Below are 17182 nucleotides of genomic sequence, written 5' to 3' on the forward strand. Positions count from 1 at the left end.
GTCGCGTATAGGACCTCTGATTATATATTTTATCTGTGATATAGACAGAGGCACTGCACTAATTGTGTGTACCTGTCTAGACCTGGGATTGGCAGAGGCTGGTGCTTTGCATAAGTCCTTGAGCACAAAGTACTCAAATACACCTCTGGCAGTGACACCTTCTGACCTGATCTAAACTAAGGGAAGCGGGTAATGATGGTGATCTCGTGCAGGGGTGGCCAAACGATTTTGTGATGGGGCCACATTACAAATTAACTAGGGCCAGAGGATGGGGCGTGGCAGGTAGGTCCTTGACACAGCACTCAAATCTCCACCACTTGCTGCAGGCATTTCAGTATCCAGCAGGCTTAAACGCCTTCATTTTTAGCACCCAATGAACCCCTTCAGTCATGGATTCCCAGCCTCTACCAAAATCAGAAAAACCTACAACCCACAAGGTACAGGTGTTTTCCCAGCTAGCAGTCTATCTCACCTCAGTCACAAATGTAGGCCATAAATAGTAAGGTACAGACAAAAAAAAAAAAAACTGGACTGGAAACCACTGAAAACCAGACACACATGCAGTGCAATAAATCAGAAACAGAAATATCACCATTCCTTATAAAACAAAGTCAATAAATATAAAGCAATCATAACAGTGAGGAAACCATACTAATAAAAAGTATAATTCAAAACAGGTGACAAATGGACCACCTAATAATAATTAAGAAGAATAAGGAAAATCAAATATTTCAAAACAGACATATAAAACACCCAATAATTAAAACTAATAAGGATAACAAAAATTCCCCCCTCTCCATACCTAAGATTGTAGGCTCTCTTTCACAGGCGCGCACACATAAACAGGCTCCCAATATTTTCTCTCGCTCTTTCACAGGCAAACACACAAGCAGGTTACCAGTCTCTCTCTCTCGCTCTGGCACACAAACATGCTCCCAAACCACAATTGTATCACTGCTCATTTGTCATCCCCTCTAGCCTGGGTTGAAGCGGCGGCCCATCACCCAGTCTCTGCTGCCACAACTCTCCTCTCCTTCTTCAGCCCTGCTGGCCTGGGCTCTGGCAGACGCCCCTGCCACAACTTTTTTTTCTTTTTTCGACCCTACTGGCCTGTGCTCCGGCGGGTGCTGCTACTTCGTCTCTCTTCAGATCAGTCCAAACACCTGGGTTTTGCCTCCCCCCTCCAACAGATAGAGACAAAGTTTTACTTACACTGCCATATAAGACAAGGTAGCACCTGCAGTCCCTCAGTATTTCTCTGTCTCCAGCAGATGTTGGAGGTGAAAAGCTTGCATTCTGAGTTTTGAAAAAAAAAAAAAAGTGAGACTAGAAGATTGAGGAGTGCTTGCCTCCCAGGGGGTTGTTTGGTACTGGTGAGGCCATACCCTCTGGTCTGTGAGGTGGATGAACAGGGGGTCGGGGACCCTTTATTGCTCAGTCCTTCATCACTGGACAGGGCAGAAATCTTGGGGGTTCCAGTTCCCTCGCCCTGAAGGATGGACAGAGCCTGCAGCCATTCTTTTTCAAGGGACGTATTGATTGCTTCTGCCTGATTTTTTTTTTTTTTTTTTTTTTTTTTTAAAGAAATCAAGGCAAAGGGAGTAAACGGGTTGCTGTGGGATGGCATGCTTTACCCAGATTCCTCTTCTTAGGCGATCAGGCGGCTCTTCTGTTGTCGCAGTTTGGAGTCCGGTTTCATGCCGCACAGTTCATATTGTGCTACTTGTGGAGACGCGCGATAGCTGATGCTGCCGGTGCCTCTCCGGCGGAGAGGGCACTTCGGGGATGGTGGCGGTGACTGGCTAGGCACCATGAGCTTGCGAGGCTCTCACCAGCATGGCAGCTTGAGGATGATCCCTTCCCGCTAAAAGCGGGAACAGCGGCCAACTTGTCCACATTCGCAGCTGCCTCGCGGGCCATGGAAGGAGAGGGGGGATTTCCCTTCTTCTTTATCCCCGGTGGTTAGGACCTCCAGGGGAGGTCAAGATACTGAGGGGCTTCACTCAGGAGGATCCCCTGGAGAACCCAGATGCCTCTTCTACCTTTTCCTGTGATTTTGTCCTCCTCATTGCATAAATCTTATAAGGCCAGGAAAGCCATAGGCTGGCTTAGAGCTGTGTAGGGGTTTTCGGTGCGCCCAAGGCTGGCAAAGAGGGCAGGCTGAGGGTCTCTGGCGTATCTGGATTTGACCGAAGCATACTTGCACATAGGAATGCGGCCCAATCAAAGATTTCTGCGATTCATGGTTCTGGGAGAACATTTTTAGTTTTGTGCCCTGCCCTTCGGTCTGGCGACCGCACCCAGGACCTTCACCAAGGTGATAGTTGTGGTGGCTGCGACTCTCTGGAGAGACGGGGTCTTGGTTCTTCCCTGTCTAGACAATTGGCTGCTTCAAGCAAAGTCAGAAATCCTTTGCCAGGAGACAGTGGACTTAGTCTTCCAGCACCTGAGATCATTGCGATGGATAGTTAATCTGTGCAAGAGTTATCATTTCCCTTCCCAGATTTTGGAATTCCTGGGGGTGTGTTTCGATACCAAGAGCGAATTTCCAAATTGCAAGCTCAACTTCACGGATTGTTGAGGAAGCAGGTACCCATGGTCTGGGATTACTTGCAAGTTCTCAGGTCTGTGGCTTCCACCTTGGTTCCATGGAAGTTTGCTCATATGAGGCCTCTACAGTCGGCTTTACTATCCCTCTGGGACCCATTGTCGGAGCAGTTTCAGCTGCTACTTCCACTTATGGAGTTTGTCCTGTCCAGTGTCTCATGATGGCTCATTCTGGACAAGTTGAGACAAGGTGTGGATGAAATTTCCTGTTCTCCGGATGGAGAGTGGTGTGTCAGGACCAGTCCTTTCAGGGGCTGTGGTTGAAGGAGGAAGCCTTGTGGTCCATCAGTCGCTTAGAGACAAGAGCTCTACGTTTGGCTGTACAGGCCTTTCTGCTCCTGGTGCGGGAGAATCCAGTGAGAGTCTTGTCAGCTTACATCAGCTGACAGCATGGCACCAAGAGTTGGGCAGTGGCTCAGGAAGCCTAGGATCTAATCAACTGGGCAGAGCAACATATAGCACTGTTAGCAGCCTCTCACATAGTGGGCATGGACAACGTGCAAGCAGATTTTCTGAGCTGTCAACAGCTGGATCCCGGAGAATGGGAGCTGTCAGAGGAAGTGATGTGCCTCATCAGTTGCAGATGGGGCACACCATGCATGGATCTAATGGTGACCTTCCGCAATGCCAAGGCCCCACAGTTCTTCAGTCAAAGAATTGAATGAGGAGCAGAAGGGGTAGATGCCTTAGTTCTGCATTGGCCGGGCATCCTTCTGTATGTGTTTCCGCCTTGGCCGCGGTCTTGCGATGCATAGGAGGTCCATCCAGGCAACGTGATCCTCGTTGTGCCAGAGTGGACAAGGCGTCCATGGTTTGCAGACGTGATCAACTTAGCAGTGGATGGTCTGTTGTGGCTAGCTCATCTACTGATTCTCCTGCATCAAGGTCCCATATTTTCAGGTCAGGCGGCTTACTTTTGTCTTGCAGCTTGGCTTTTGAGAGGGAGCAATTGAGGAATAAGGGTTATTCAGAAGGGGTCATCGCTACTCTCTTGCAGTCTAGGAAGACTTCCATCTTCTTGGCATATGTGAGGGTATGGAGAGTTTGAGGCCTGGTGTATGGAGCAAGGGGTTAGATCCTATATGAGCCACAGTGGTACACACACATTTTGGCCTTTCTGCAAAAGGGTTTGTTGAAGGGTTTATCCTTTAATTCCCTAAGGGTTCAAGTGGCGGCTTTGGGCTGTCTTCGAGGTAAGGTTCGAGGGGCATCTTTAGCTGCACATCTGGATGTGGTGCATTTTCTCTGGGGAGCAAAGCATTTACATCCTCTGGTTCAGAAGCCTTATCCTTCCTGGAGCCTTAATGTAGTCCTTAAGAGCATGTGTGTTGCTCTGTTCGAACCTCTGAAACAAGCTTCTATGAAAGATCTCAGTTTGAAGGTGGTTTTCTTGGTGGTAATTTGTTCAGTGTGCCGGATCTTGGAGCTTCAGGCCTTTGAGAATTTTGGATTTAGGGGTCTCCTTGAGGACGGTTCCTTTCTTTTTGATGAAAGTGTTGTAATTCCACTTAAATCAGTCAGTGGAGCTCCCGTCCTTCCCAAATTTGGATCCTATGGCGCCTCAGGCAAAAAAGAGTTGCGACGTTTGGATATAAAGCGTGCATTGGTGCAATACCTGAAGGTCACGAACAGCTTTCGCTGTCAGATTGTCTTTTTGTGCAGTGGAATGGTGCAGAAAAGGATCATAAGGTGTCAAGAGCCACAATTGCGCGGTAGTTGAAAGAGGCTATTAGCTCCGTGAATATCTGTCGGGGTTGCCCTGTCCCGGAGGGGCTAAGGGCTCATTCTACCTGTTCTCCGGCGGCCTTCTGGACTGAGTATCAGCAAGTGTCACTGCAAGATATCTGTAAGGCGGCTACTTGGAAATCATTGGACACTTTCACCAGGCATTACCGTTTGGATGTCCAGGCCCCAAAGACCATGAACTTTGGTGAAAGTATACTCGCAGTCACACCCCATTTAGGGAAGCTTTGGTACATCTCAGGAGTCTGGACTGATCTGGGTATGTACAGGGAAAGGAAAATTGTTTCTTACCTGCTAATTTTCATTTCTGTAGTACCCCAGATCAGTCCAGAGTCCCGCCCTCTTGAGGAAAGGGAAATTTGGAGAGTCTGCTTGATTTGTTTTTGTGATTGCTCTGAAGAATGGCACAGGTTGTGTTAGTCCTACACAGGGTTTTGCGTGCCACGGTTTTCTGTTCCAGGTTTCCACTTTCCACTGCTCATTCAGGGGATGTTAGTTATGGTGTTTGGATTTGTTTGGATTTTGGCTTGGGTACAGATTAATATTGAGGGACTGCAGGTGGCACCTTGTGTTATGTGGCAGTAAAACTGTCTCCATCTGTTGGAGAGGAGGCAACACCCAGGAGTCTGGGCTGATCTGTGGTACTACAGGAATGAAAATTAGCAGGTAAGAACCAATTTATTTTTTTTCGGCTCTGCCACCTGGGCTCCAGCAGGCGTTGCTGCTTCATCTCTAAGTCTCTTCTCAGCCAGGTCATGTGCCAGTGTCCACATCTTTCTGGCTGTGTGCCGATGCCGTCCTACCTGCTGACTCATCAACAAAGGAATGTTTCAGCACATTATCACTCAGGCAGGTTGCAAGGCCTTGGCGGGCCGCATCTGGTGCATTTTTTAATTTCTTCCATGGGCCGGATTAAAAGCAAGAAAGGACCAGATTTGGCCTGCAAGCCTTAGTTTGTCCACCCCTGATCTAATGGCATCAACTGATGGGATTCTTCCATCCTCTAAGACAGCGATTAGGGAGTATATGCCAAAACTGCCATGAAAAAAAGTAATCAAAATCAGTTTATTGGAAAAAGAAATAACCATTGGTATAAAACTACTGGGGAAATGTTCAGTCTCCTTGCACTATCCCACCCCATGCTAATTTCATAATGACACTTCTGAAGGACATGCTGACATTGAATCTCCAACATAAATATTATATAGATACTGGGATCACTGAAATATCTGATTGCCTGTTGTGATATATACATACACACTTTTTGCTTGCTGGCAAAAACCAGAGCTCAGCAAATCTCATAGAAATTTGTATGTATGGAAAGCATACTATCTTCACTCTTCTTTATTTTTACGCATATTACCAGAACATGCTACAACAAAAAAGGAGACAAAATTGAAGTACTTTTAATCCTGTTGCTTACCATATGTAAGAGTAAAGTTGTATATACTCAGAAATAGTGCTTTGATTGGGCAGATGTGATCACGTGACCTGTGGTGAAATTCCCTTTACTGCACGAGTAGATGTGACTCTGTTATTTACACTTTCGAATAATAGAAGGACTAGGGGGCATTCCATGAAGTTAGCAAGTAGCACATTTAAGACTAATCGGAGAAAATTCACTCAGCGCACAATAACGCTCTGGAATTTGTTGCCAGAGGATGTGGTTAGTGTAGTTAGTGTAGCTGGGTTCAAAAAAGGTTTGGATAAGTTCTTGGAGGAGAAGTCCATTAATGGCTATTAATCAATTATACTTAGGGAATAGCCACTGCTATTTAATTGCATCAGTAGCATGGGTTCTTCTTAGTGTTTGGGTAATTGCCAGGTTCTTGTGGCTTGGTTTTGGCCTCTGTTGGAAACAGGATGCTGGGCTTGGTGGACCCTTGGTCTGACCCAGCATGGCAATTTCTTATGTTCTTATGGTGATGTAGGTTCTTATTGCCCAATCTTTTAAAAAGTTATTTTAAGAACATGTCAGTTTTATTGGCACAATTAGTGGGTGTACAGTAAAATGGATCCAAGGCTAATATGATTTTATTACTTATGTAAGGAACTGTTAACCCTAACTGAAATCGCTGGGTGAACTCTACAATCTGCTGTTTAGTTAAAATTAAGCTTTGTAGAAAGAGCTATCAGGCTTAGTTTGTGAATTTGGAGTAAATGGAATAAATAAGTGAATTTAAGTTTTAGATTGTTTGCTTTTTTTTCTAACTGCTACCATTGCTATGACTTTTCCAGGTTTCTTGTTCCATGCGTATAGCAGTCCTTAATTTAACTTGCCTTAATGATGTATTTTTATATTTCTTAGTGAAATCCGTCTTGTTGAGATAATAGAAAAACTGTGTGACAGCAGTGACTTTGATTGCAACTACATGATAGAAGAGCATGAGGAATATATTGAGAAATGGTGGTTCAAAATGTAAGTAACCAAATGAAAATTAATTGCTCTCCCTAGTAACTTTATAGCATCTTTTTTTCTTTAAATATAAGTAAAAATGAAGTGCTCCAAAAACAAGATATGGTTTACTATGCACGGCATCTCTTATTTCCCTCTACTTCTCCACCTCCTCTGGGATTTGTCATGCTTCTAGCCACCCATTGAGTACGGGTTTTTTAAATTTTTTTAAAGAAATATCTTATTACTGATTTTGAAGTGGCTGTACTGCTGCTTCAGACCAAGGCAATGAAAACTAGGTAAGACCCTGGCCTTCCTATACTGCTAGTTTCATGGAGTGTCCCATAGTCCTAGTATTATTTGAAAGGATAAATAACTTCCCTATATGCCTCTCTACTCTACTCATGATTTTATAAACTCCTATCATATCTCCTCTGTCTCTTCCCCAAGCTGAAGAGTCTCTCTCTCATTTTTGTTGCCCTTCTCTTTATCTTTTTCAAGTTCCACTATATCTTCTTGAGATGGGACAACCAGAACTGCACACAAGACTCGAGTAGGCCACACCATCAATCTATACAGATACATTATTGTAAGGTCCAAAAAAAAAAAAAAATCAATCCCTTCTGCAAATTCCCTCTCCTAAATTCACAAGATTAGTAGCAACCTGTGAGCGTGAATTTTCCATTGCAGGCCATATCCTTTGGAACTCTTTACCTTAAACTCTCAAATCCCTAGGCGAGACAAAAGAATTCAAGAAAGTGCTAAAGTATTATTTGTTTAAACAAGCCTTTGCAGACTTATGTGAATCCTAACACGCACAATTCCTTCTTTTCAACTAATGTCTATACTGTTGTATATGTCCTCAATAAATATCAGGTATGATTAAATTTCTCCTTCTTTATCTTCCTGCTCGATCATTCCTTGCTCATGGGAAGTACCCAAGTGCTGCTGTAAGGATGCTTGCTCCCAAGGGGGCATCTGCCTCAGCCAGTGCATCCAGTCTGTAATGCTTGATAAAGGAATGCATGGAAGACCAGGTGGCTGCCTTACAGATCTCTTCAGGAGCTACCTGTGCTCTGCTGGCATGGCTGCCTGTTTACCCCTGCTTCCTTAATTCATATGGCTATTGTTGGGTTGGATGGAGGCTGCTTCTCCCTTCCATGGACCTCCATACAAACAACCTGTCTGTCTTCCTGAAGGAGTTGGTAAACTTTAGATACCTTAAGAGTATACATTGGACATCCGATAGGTGACATTTGGAACTTTTTTCATGACCTTTCATGAAAAAAGATACCACCTGATTCAGTTGAAATGGGGACATCACTTTGAGCAAAAAGGTGGGAACTGGTTGGAAAGTGACTTAATCTGATGACATTACCAAGTAGGGGTCTCTGCATGACAGAGCCTGTACCTCCAAGATATGACTGTCTGAACCAATGGCTACCAGAAAGGCTATCTTTAAGGAGAGATCCTACAGAGATGATTGTCTTAATAGCTCAGAGGGATGCCCTGTCAAGTGGTCTAAAAATGGGTCTGATACGCTTGGCCCCTCTAAGAAAATGGACTCTATCTGGGTGTGCAGCTACATGCAAGTTCTTAATTGGTCCCCTGTAGCAAAGTATGGCTGCTAACTGTAACCTCAAGGAAGATCATTCCTTATTCAATAGACTTGCAGCTATAACTGCTGCCAAAGATACTTCCACCAAATATTGATTCGTTGAGGGTGGAGACTCACTCAATTATTGGATTTCACTTTTGTTATTTTGGGTACATATATGCTTTGTTCTCCCCCATTTCCCAATAAAACCTTTTTAGCTCTGAAAGTTATGGCGTATAGTGTATTGATGCGTGTAAGGGGGAACCCTCATTTATATGCATGCAGGCCTGATGCACTGACACAAAATATGAAAAATGACTTTATAATGGCCGTTATGCCTTTTTATTGGACTAATACAATCCAGTCGCCAATGGCTTGCTTGTTGAGCTTTTATTTCTACATCTTTTTGCTCATATTTACATTTCCCTCCTTCGGCACAGTACTGACATAACCATCCACTTTGTTTCATTTGGCTTTGAGTGGGGAGGGGGGGGAGGTGAACAAACCATTGGAAAATTGTCAAATCTGAGATCTAGCATGGAGGTTAAGGATATTTCTTCTTGTAACTTATTGCCTGTGAGACCTTGTTCTTTAAAGTAAAGAGGTTTTTTTTTAAAAAATTTATTTTATGGAACTTGTTTTACCCTCACAATCGGCCTGAGTTTCCTTTAAGCTCAATTAGAACAGTAAATTCACAGTTATCATATATTTATTTTTTTTATTTATATTTTATTATAATTTTATAAATGTCATGACATAACATGCCAAAATACAATACGGATATCTATTGTCTCAAAATAGAAAACTAAGTCATATTGAATATAACAAAACATTGGAACAAAGAAAAGTTTTACCAATCAAGTTTAACCATCCAATATTATCTTCTATATAAAGTCTATCAATAGATACCCTATATACTATGAAATCAGCAGTAAACAATCTGTTTATAAATTGAGCATAATATTAAAGGTAATATATCATTAGGAAAAAAGGAAGAGTGCCTCCCCATTCTTTACTATACGGCATCCTCTTTAGCCAGCATTACTCCCAACTAGTTTAGCTTCTAGAAACACTTTTAAATCTGCTGGTTCAAAATATATATATCTCACGTTGTTCAATCTTAACAGACATTTACATGGGTAGCAAACTACCATTTGAGCCCCAGTTTGTTCAGCTAATTGTCTCATAGCCAGGATTTCCTTCCTTCTATGTTGTCACTCTGGCTATGTCCGGAAAAATCCAGATCTGATGGTCACAAAATTTAACCTCTCTATTTCGCAAAAACAATCTAAGAGCTGTTTCCCTATCCGAAGGGAATACGAATTTTACCAATACAGTTCCTCTCTTTTCCACAATCTCATCAGTAGTTGTCTCAAGAATCTCAGTTACGTTCAAGGGAGGTGTTTGCTCTTCATTCACTCTATTAGAGGAAATGTAGTATATCTTTGCAAGAGGAGGAATAGCCTCTGGTGGTATTTTTAAAACCTCTTTCATATACATTTTTCTTGTATCAATGTATGTCTGATCTGAGGGAAATTTATAACTCTCAGATTTAAGTATCTTGATTCATTTTCTAACCTTTCGAGGTTTTTCGCCTGAATCATCTCTCCTTGTAATATACCCGTTTGAACTTTCTGGACTTGAGATACTTTCTGTTCCAAGTCCTCCAATTGTACATGTTCTGTTTTTAGTACCCTTACGGATTTTTCTAATGTTATAATAGCTGTCCAGACGGAGTCCAAAGTAATTACCAATGGGTTTTCTAGTTTCTTAGTGGGAGTTTGGATGGCTAATTCTAACCCTCCAATGTCTAACACATTCCTGTGTTCATTGAAGGGTCCCTCCTCTTCCCCTTTCAAAGCTCTTACAACTAATTCTCCTTTATTACTTCCTCCCACATCTACAGATGGTACATTTTCCACTTCTATTAAATCAAATGATGATATTATTCTTTCTTTTTTTTTGGGAGAAACTCTTTCCTCAAGGCAGACCAAGAAGGGAGGGGAGGGGGTTGCCGTTGCACTCGGGCTGAGTGAAGCAGGTGAATCCAGCATTGGCTCAACAGGTGGGTTCACAACGCTTCCCTCAGGGCTGGACTGAAAAAGCTCTCAATTTTCACCTGGGCTGGGTCTACTGGGGAGGATGTTGCAGCAACCTCCCTCATATCTTCTTTTATGATATAGCTATGTAAGCATGTATGTATCAAAAAATAATATATATATTTTTTTTCAGGCAGAAACAGCATCCTGATTTATTCGAGTGGTTTTGTATTGAAACTATAGAAGTTTGTTGCCCTAATGGAACGCATGGACCAGATTGTCTAGGTAACAGTATTTTTATTTTTAATAAATAAGTATGGGTCCTTAATCGTTATAAGCACATATCAACTCAATGCACACTCAGCAAATCTTTAAGCTACTTTCAGAGTTTCCACTTCATTTTCTTCAGTCAGGTTAAAAGAAATTTATATTACAGGACAATCTGTTCCCCTATCACCCCTCATCTCCAGTGCAGCCTTGTTCTTGTCTACAAGAGCCACTCTAGCTGTCTTCCGGCCTCCTGAACTCCAAACAAAGGCTTTTTTATTCTGTCTCTTACAGGAGATGCATCAATAAACTGAGCAGCTGGATGTTAGACTCCAAGGAATGGAATATATAGAAACTGGCTGAGAGAGTGAGAGTAGTGGTAAATGATGATCATGTTGAGGAAAGAAGGATGATTAGTTGAGTTCCTTACAGATAGTTCTGGTGCCAGTTCAGTATCTTTGTGAGTAACGTTGCAGAGGCGCTATGGGGTAATGTTTTGCATTTTTTTGCAGATGACACTAAGATCTACAACAGAAAAGACTTTCCTGAAGTGGTAATACCTATGGATAAGTTCTTGGTGAGGCTCACCTGGAGTATTGTGTCCAGTTCTGGAGACCCTGTCTCCAAAAGGATATAGACAGGATGGAGATGATCAAGGAAAAACTAACAAAATAGTTTAGCTTAGGCTCTGCAGAAAAAAACTTTTGAGATGAAATTTAAGGGTATAAATATGTATATCATCATCTGCTAGAAAGGCTTTTCGGAGTTTGGTATTTAGTAGGGGCACTCCCATTTATAGTAAAACTCCAATGGAAATCACTTGCAAATTCATCCTCTGATTCCCCAGGCAGGGTTCGAACCTCCACCCTCAATATCTGGCTGGCTGGGAGGCAGAAGCTCCCCAGCAGAGCCACCAGCTATCTTACTGTAAAGACTATCTGCTTCATTTGGATGCTGTAATGTCATAGCATATTGTCCAGAGGATACCATAGTAATATGCCATGTTTGTTTAACCACTCGTTTCAGAAGTTGAAAGGTTCACCTTTGTATCTGTCTCATCTGGACCAAAGTGCATTGTCGATTTGGAATTGAATCTCTTGTCTTTCGTATTGAAACATATATGCACTAGTGAAATAACAATTAGATAAGAACATAAGAAATTGCCATGTTAGGTCAGACCAAGGGTCCATCAAGCCCAGCATCCTGTTTCCAACAGAGGCCAAACCAGGCCACAACAACCTGGCAATTACCCAAACACTAAGAAGATCCCATGCTACTGATGCAATTAATGGCAGTGGCTATTCCCTAAGTAAACTTGATTAATAGCCGTTAATGGACTTCTCCTCGAAGAACTTATCCAAACCTTTTTTGGACCCAGCTACACTAACTGCACTAACCATATCCTCTGGCAACAAATTCCAGAGCTTTATTGTGTGTTGAGTGAAAGAATTTTCTCCGATTAGTCTTAAATGTGCTACTTGCTAACTTCATGGAATGCCCCCTAGTCCTTCTATTATTCGAAAGTGTAAATAACGGATTCACATCTACTCGTTCAAGACCTCTCATGATCTTAAAGACCTCTATCATATCCCCCCTCAGCCATCTCTTCTCCAAGCTGAACATCCCTAACCTCTTCAGCCTTTCCTCATAGGGGAGCTGTTCCATCCCCTTTATCATTTTGGTTGCCCTTCTCTGTACCTTCTCCATCGCAACTATATCTTTTTTGAGATGCGGCGACCAGAATTGTACACAGTATTTAAGGTGCGGTCTCACCATGGAGCGATATAGAGGCATTATGACATTTTCCGTTTTATTAATCATTCCCTGCCTAATAATTCCTAACATTCTGTTTGCTTTTTTGACTGCTGCAGCACACTGAGCCGACGATTTTAAAGTATTATCCACTATGATGCCTAGATCTTTTTCCTGGGTGGTAGCTCCTAATATGGAACCTAACATCGTGTAACTACAGCAAGGGTTATTTTTCCCTATATGCAATACCTTGCACTTGTCCACATTAAATTTCATCTGCCATTTGGATGCCCAATCTTCCAGTCTTGCAAGGTCCTCCTGTAATGTATCACAATCTGCTTGTGATTTAACTACTCTGAATAATTTTCTATCATCAACAAATTTGATAACCTCACTTATTTATTTATTTATTTATTTATTTATTTATTTATTTAAAGAATTTATATACCGGGGTTCCTGTATAGTATACATATCACCCCGGTTTACAAGGAACCAAAACTATCGTTAAGGAACCGTAACTATCGCTTCATTTAGCGGTTTACATTGAACATTTGGCGGTTTACATTGAACATAGTTAATTTGAGAAAACATAAATAAACATAAACATAAATAAACATAAAATAGTTAATTTGAGAAAAGGTATATAATATGGTTAACCAGTTAATAACTAAAAGGCAGGTTAATAAGTACATAAGTAAGTAAATAACACTTGTCGTATTCCTTTCCAGATCACATATATATATATATATATATTTATTTATTTTTAACTTTTATATACCGACATTCTTGCATTAAATGCAAATCATGCCGGTTTACAGTGAAACAGAAATATATATATATATATATATATATATATATTTATATATATATTTATATATATATATATATTTATATATGTGTATATATATTTCTATATATATTTCTATATTTATTTCTATATATAAAAGCACCAGTCCAAGTACAGATCCCTGAGGCACTCCACTGTTTACACTTTTCCACCGAGAAAATTGACAATTTAATCCTACTCTCTGTTTCCTGTCTTTTAACCAGTTTGCAATGTCCTTACAGTGGAGTGCCTCAGGGATCTGTACTTAGATCGGTGCTTTTCAATATATATATAAATGATCTGGAAAGGAATACGACAAGTGAGGTTATCAAATTTGCGGATGATACAAAATTATTCAGAGTAGTTAAATCACAAGCGGATTGTGATATATTACAGGAGGACCTTATAAAACGCTTACTCTTTTCAAAACAAATGGCCACATTTTTTAACTGCTCTTCCTCCATTATATTTGCCATTATATAATGTCAGGGCTCTAATAGAAGTAACTTTATAGGGCTGACCTTTGGCCTAGGTTCAGCAGACTCCAGGTGAAAGGGCAGTTACCCTGCCACTGATTATCCTTGCTGACCAAGGAAAAACTGTCTTTAGAATCAGACTAGTAAATTATTAGGTGCTACTGGCCAGGCTGACCAACAGCTGAGCTGTGGGAAAGCTCAACCTTTAAAATATCCTCTCTTCTTTCTGCTAAGACTCTTGACTTCCTGGTAGGCAGTACCAGCATAATTTTATAAATGTAGTCTCTTTAAAATCAGTAGTTCCCTGTATGTAACCAGATCAGTCCAGACTCCTGAGTTTTGCCTCCCTTCCAGCAGATGGAGACAAAGTTTGACAGGCACCACTTCTTAAACCGGTATTCCACCTATATCTCCTCAGTATTTGTCTCCAGCAGTTAGGTGGTCTTGGACATTGTTCAGACTTTCCTCCCAGGAGGTTGGCAGGTCCTGGTGGGGCCATCTCTCCTGGTAGAAGGTTAAGCACAAGCAGGGGTTGGGGACCCAAATTTGCTCTCTTGGATATGCTGGGAGTGACATTTGGTGATCTGGCTCCCTTCCCTTCAGCAAGGATCGTGGGAAGCTTTTGCCACCCTTCTTCAGGGAAGTAAACTTTTTTCTTTTTCTTTCTTGTCAGTAAAGTTTCCTTAAAAAAAAAAAAAAAAGTAAGAACAGAAGTGGTGCTTGTTTATTTTCTAGCGTTCGCCCTGTTGCTGAAAACAGGTGAAGGCAGGGTGCTCAGGCATCTGCCATGCGGTTAGGTATGCCTGGCCATGCCGCATGCGAACCGCTGCTCTGTGTGTGGAGAGCACTGCTCGCAACTCTCCATGTGTGGCCAATGCTCTCGTTGCCTCTCCGGTGGGGAGGGCTCTTCATGGGGTTCTCTAGTGTCATCATCTAAGCAGCATGGCCCTGGCAGGTCGCTGGCTGCTGTGGAGGAAGTGGCCAACCCATTCCCGATAAGTGTGGGAATGGTGGCCATTTTGAAAACTTTTGCAGCTGCGGGAGAGAGCAGCAGGGGGAGGGGATCTCCTGCCAGTGATGTCGCCGGCCAATTCTAGCCGTGAGGAGGCCGGGGGCCCTAGGGGGCAGTCTGGAAGCGATCCCGATCCCCTGGAGGGGGATTTGTGTGGTCCTTCTCAATTTTCTCTGGGTTTTATTCTTTTATTAAATTAAGCATGTCAGGTCAAGTCAAGTTGCTCCTCCATACGAAGGGTCCGCCCATAAAGGTGCCCAGGTTGCCAGGGACACCAGAGCCACAAGGATCCGTAAGGTTAGAGGTCCGGCGATGCAGGAGACTGCAGATGATTTTTCCTCGGAGGAGTCCAACCAGGAGTTGCCCTCGGGGGGGATGGCTCCTCGGTGTTGCTCTTTCCATAGTGGTCCGGATCAGGAGGGAGAGCCTGGAAAGATTCCGGCCATGGAAGGGGACGATCCTAAGTTTGTTCACCTGTTTCAGAGGGAAAAGCTGAGTCCTATGATTCCGCATGTCCTGATGGATTTGGCAATAGCGGTTCTGCAGGAGGAGTGGGCCAGGACACAGTGGATCCGGTCATGGCTGGTTTGAGGGGCCCGGCCAGGACTTTCCTTTCCATAGGATGTCAAGCAATTGATGATCAGGGAGTGGGAAACTCCGGAAACTGATCTTAAGGTTAGTAGGGCTATGGATAAGCTTTATCCTTTTTGCCTGAGGAGACCCTGGAGCTCTTGAGGGTGCCGAAGGTGGATGCTTCTGTATCGGCGGTTACTAAGAGAGCCACAATTCCAGTAGCTGGCGCAGCAGCACTGAAAGATTTGCAGGACAAGAAGCTCGAGGTGCACCTCAAAAAGATTTTTGAACACTCTGCTCTGGACATCTGTGCTGCAGTGTGCAGCAGTTTTATGCTTTGGGCAAGCCTGAGATGGGTGCAGCAGTTACAAAGTGCCAGGGATCTCTCACCCCAGGAATCTGAGCAGGCGGAAGGTTTAGAAGCAGCGGTAGCCTACAGAGCCAATGCTTTATATGATCTTACTAGCACCTCTTCTAGGACAATGATCTCTATGATATCAGCTAGGAGACTCTTGTAGCTGTGAAACTGGTCGGCACAGCTTGGGGCGCTCCCTTTTAAGGGCAAGTTTCTTTTTGGAGAGGACTTGGAGCAGTTGATAAAGCAGCTCGGAAATAATAAGGTGCACAAGCTAATAGAAGACAAATCTAAAGGGCGAAAAGGTTTTCTGCTGGTTTGCTTTCGAGGCCAAAGACGTTTCCGTCATAGCAGGGCTCCGGGCGCAGGCCAGAGGCAGACCTTGGGGAGGTTTCAGTCCTGGTCTCAGCCCTTTCGTGGATGCAGAGTGAACTGAGATGACTCCAGCCTAGCAGAGCCAAATCTGCAAAATAAAGCATGGCCGACCGACTCCTCAGTCCCGGTCATCGGGGGTCAGTTGACTCTTTTATTACATTGGACCAGTGGGTTCTAAGCGTGATAGAACAAAGCTACGCTTTAGAATTTGTTCGGCTGCTAAGAAGCCTGTTCATGCTATCTCCCTCTGCTTTGCCAATGAAGAAACTTATCGTTCAACAGACCATCCAAAGGCTAAGAATGCTGGGGGCCATCTTTCCCATTCCCCAGGAGGAGAGGGGGATGGGAAGGCATTCCATTTATTTTGTGGTGCCAAAGAAGGAAGGGACATTTCGTCCAAGTCTAGACTTGAAGAAGTTGAAAGTGGCCCTCAAGGTTCCCCGTTTCAGGATGGAGACTCTCATGTCTGTCATAGCCTTGGTGCGAAGTGGGGAGTTTTTGGCTTCCCTGAATCTAATGGAAGTGTATTTGCACATTGGGATTTGCCGGAATCAGAGATAACTCAGGTTCATGAACCTTGGGAAGCATTTTCAGTTTTGTGCTCTCCCCTTCGGTTTAGCCACTGCTCTGAGGATTTTCACCAAGGTAATGGTGGTGGTAGCGGCAGCCCTCAGAAAGGATGATTTTCAGCCAAAGAGCTGTCCAAAAGTTAGCTAGATAACCTTATCCAGCTAACTTTAAAATAGCCAGGGATATTCAGCAGTGCGCCCGTGCCTCTGAGTATCCCTGAAAAGTTAGCTAGATAAGGTAATGCAACTAACTTTGCCAGTTTGTCATTGGCTGAATATAGACCTCTCTGTGTAGACCGATCCATGCTTTCTGAGACTGACTGAACTCTTGTCAAACAAATAAAGACAAGGTGGTCAATATATAGCGCAACCTAGCCAGCTGAGTGGCACAGTTTCAATATTCGGCCACAGTCAGCTGCTACCACTTATCTGGATAACTCTTTATCCTAAGAGAGGGGTGGGATGGAGCTACATCTGGCTAAGAAAGCCGGATAAGTTCCAGTTTTTCAGCCTTATCTGGCTTGCTTAGCAGGATGAGACTAGGACTGTTATTTGGCCATTCTAAAGTTAACTGGATAAACTTATCTGGCTAACTA

At 43.1% G+C, this 17182-nt stretch overlaps 1 protein-coding gene across 3 annotated transcripts in view; it reads left to right on the top strand.

Moving 5' to 3' along the window:
- Positions 1-17182, top strand: part of CRELD2 (cysteine rich with EGF like domains 2) — a 49423-nt gene that overhangs the window by 19414 nt on the left and 12827 nt on the right. For all 3 annotated transcript variants that reach the window (XM_029615951.1, XM_029615952.1, XM_029615950.1), the window contains 2 exons: positions 6659-6769; positions 10575-10666. In XM_029615951.1, the coding sequence (XP_029471811.1) occupies positions 6659-6769; positions 10575-10666 (203 nt within the window). The remainder of the gene's footprint in view (positions 1-6658; positions 6770-10574; positions 10667-17182) is intronic.

The sequence above is a fragment of the Rhinatrema bivittatum genome, chromosome 9, assembly GCF_901001135.1.
Source record: "Rhinatrema bivittatum chromosome 9, aRhiBiv1.1, whole genome shotgun sequence".
In the NCBI taxonomy this organism is placed as follows: Eukaryota; Metazoa; Chordata; class Amphibia; order Gymnophiona; family Rhinatrematidae; genus Rhinatrema; species Rhinatrema bivittatum.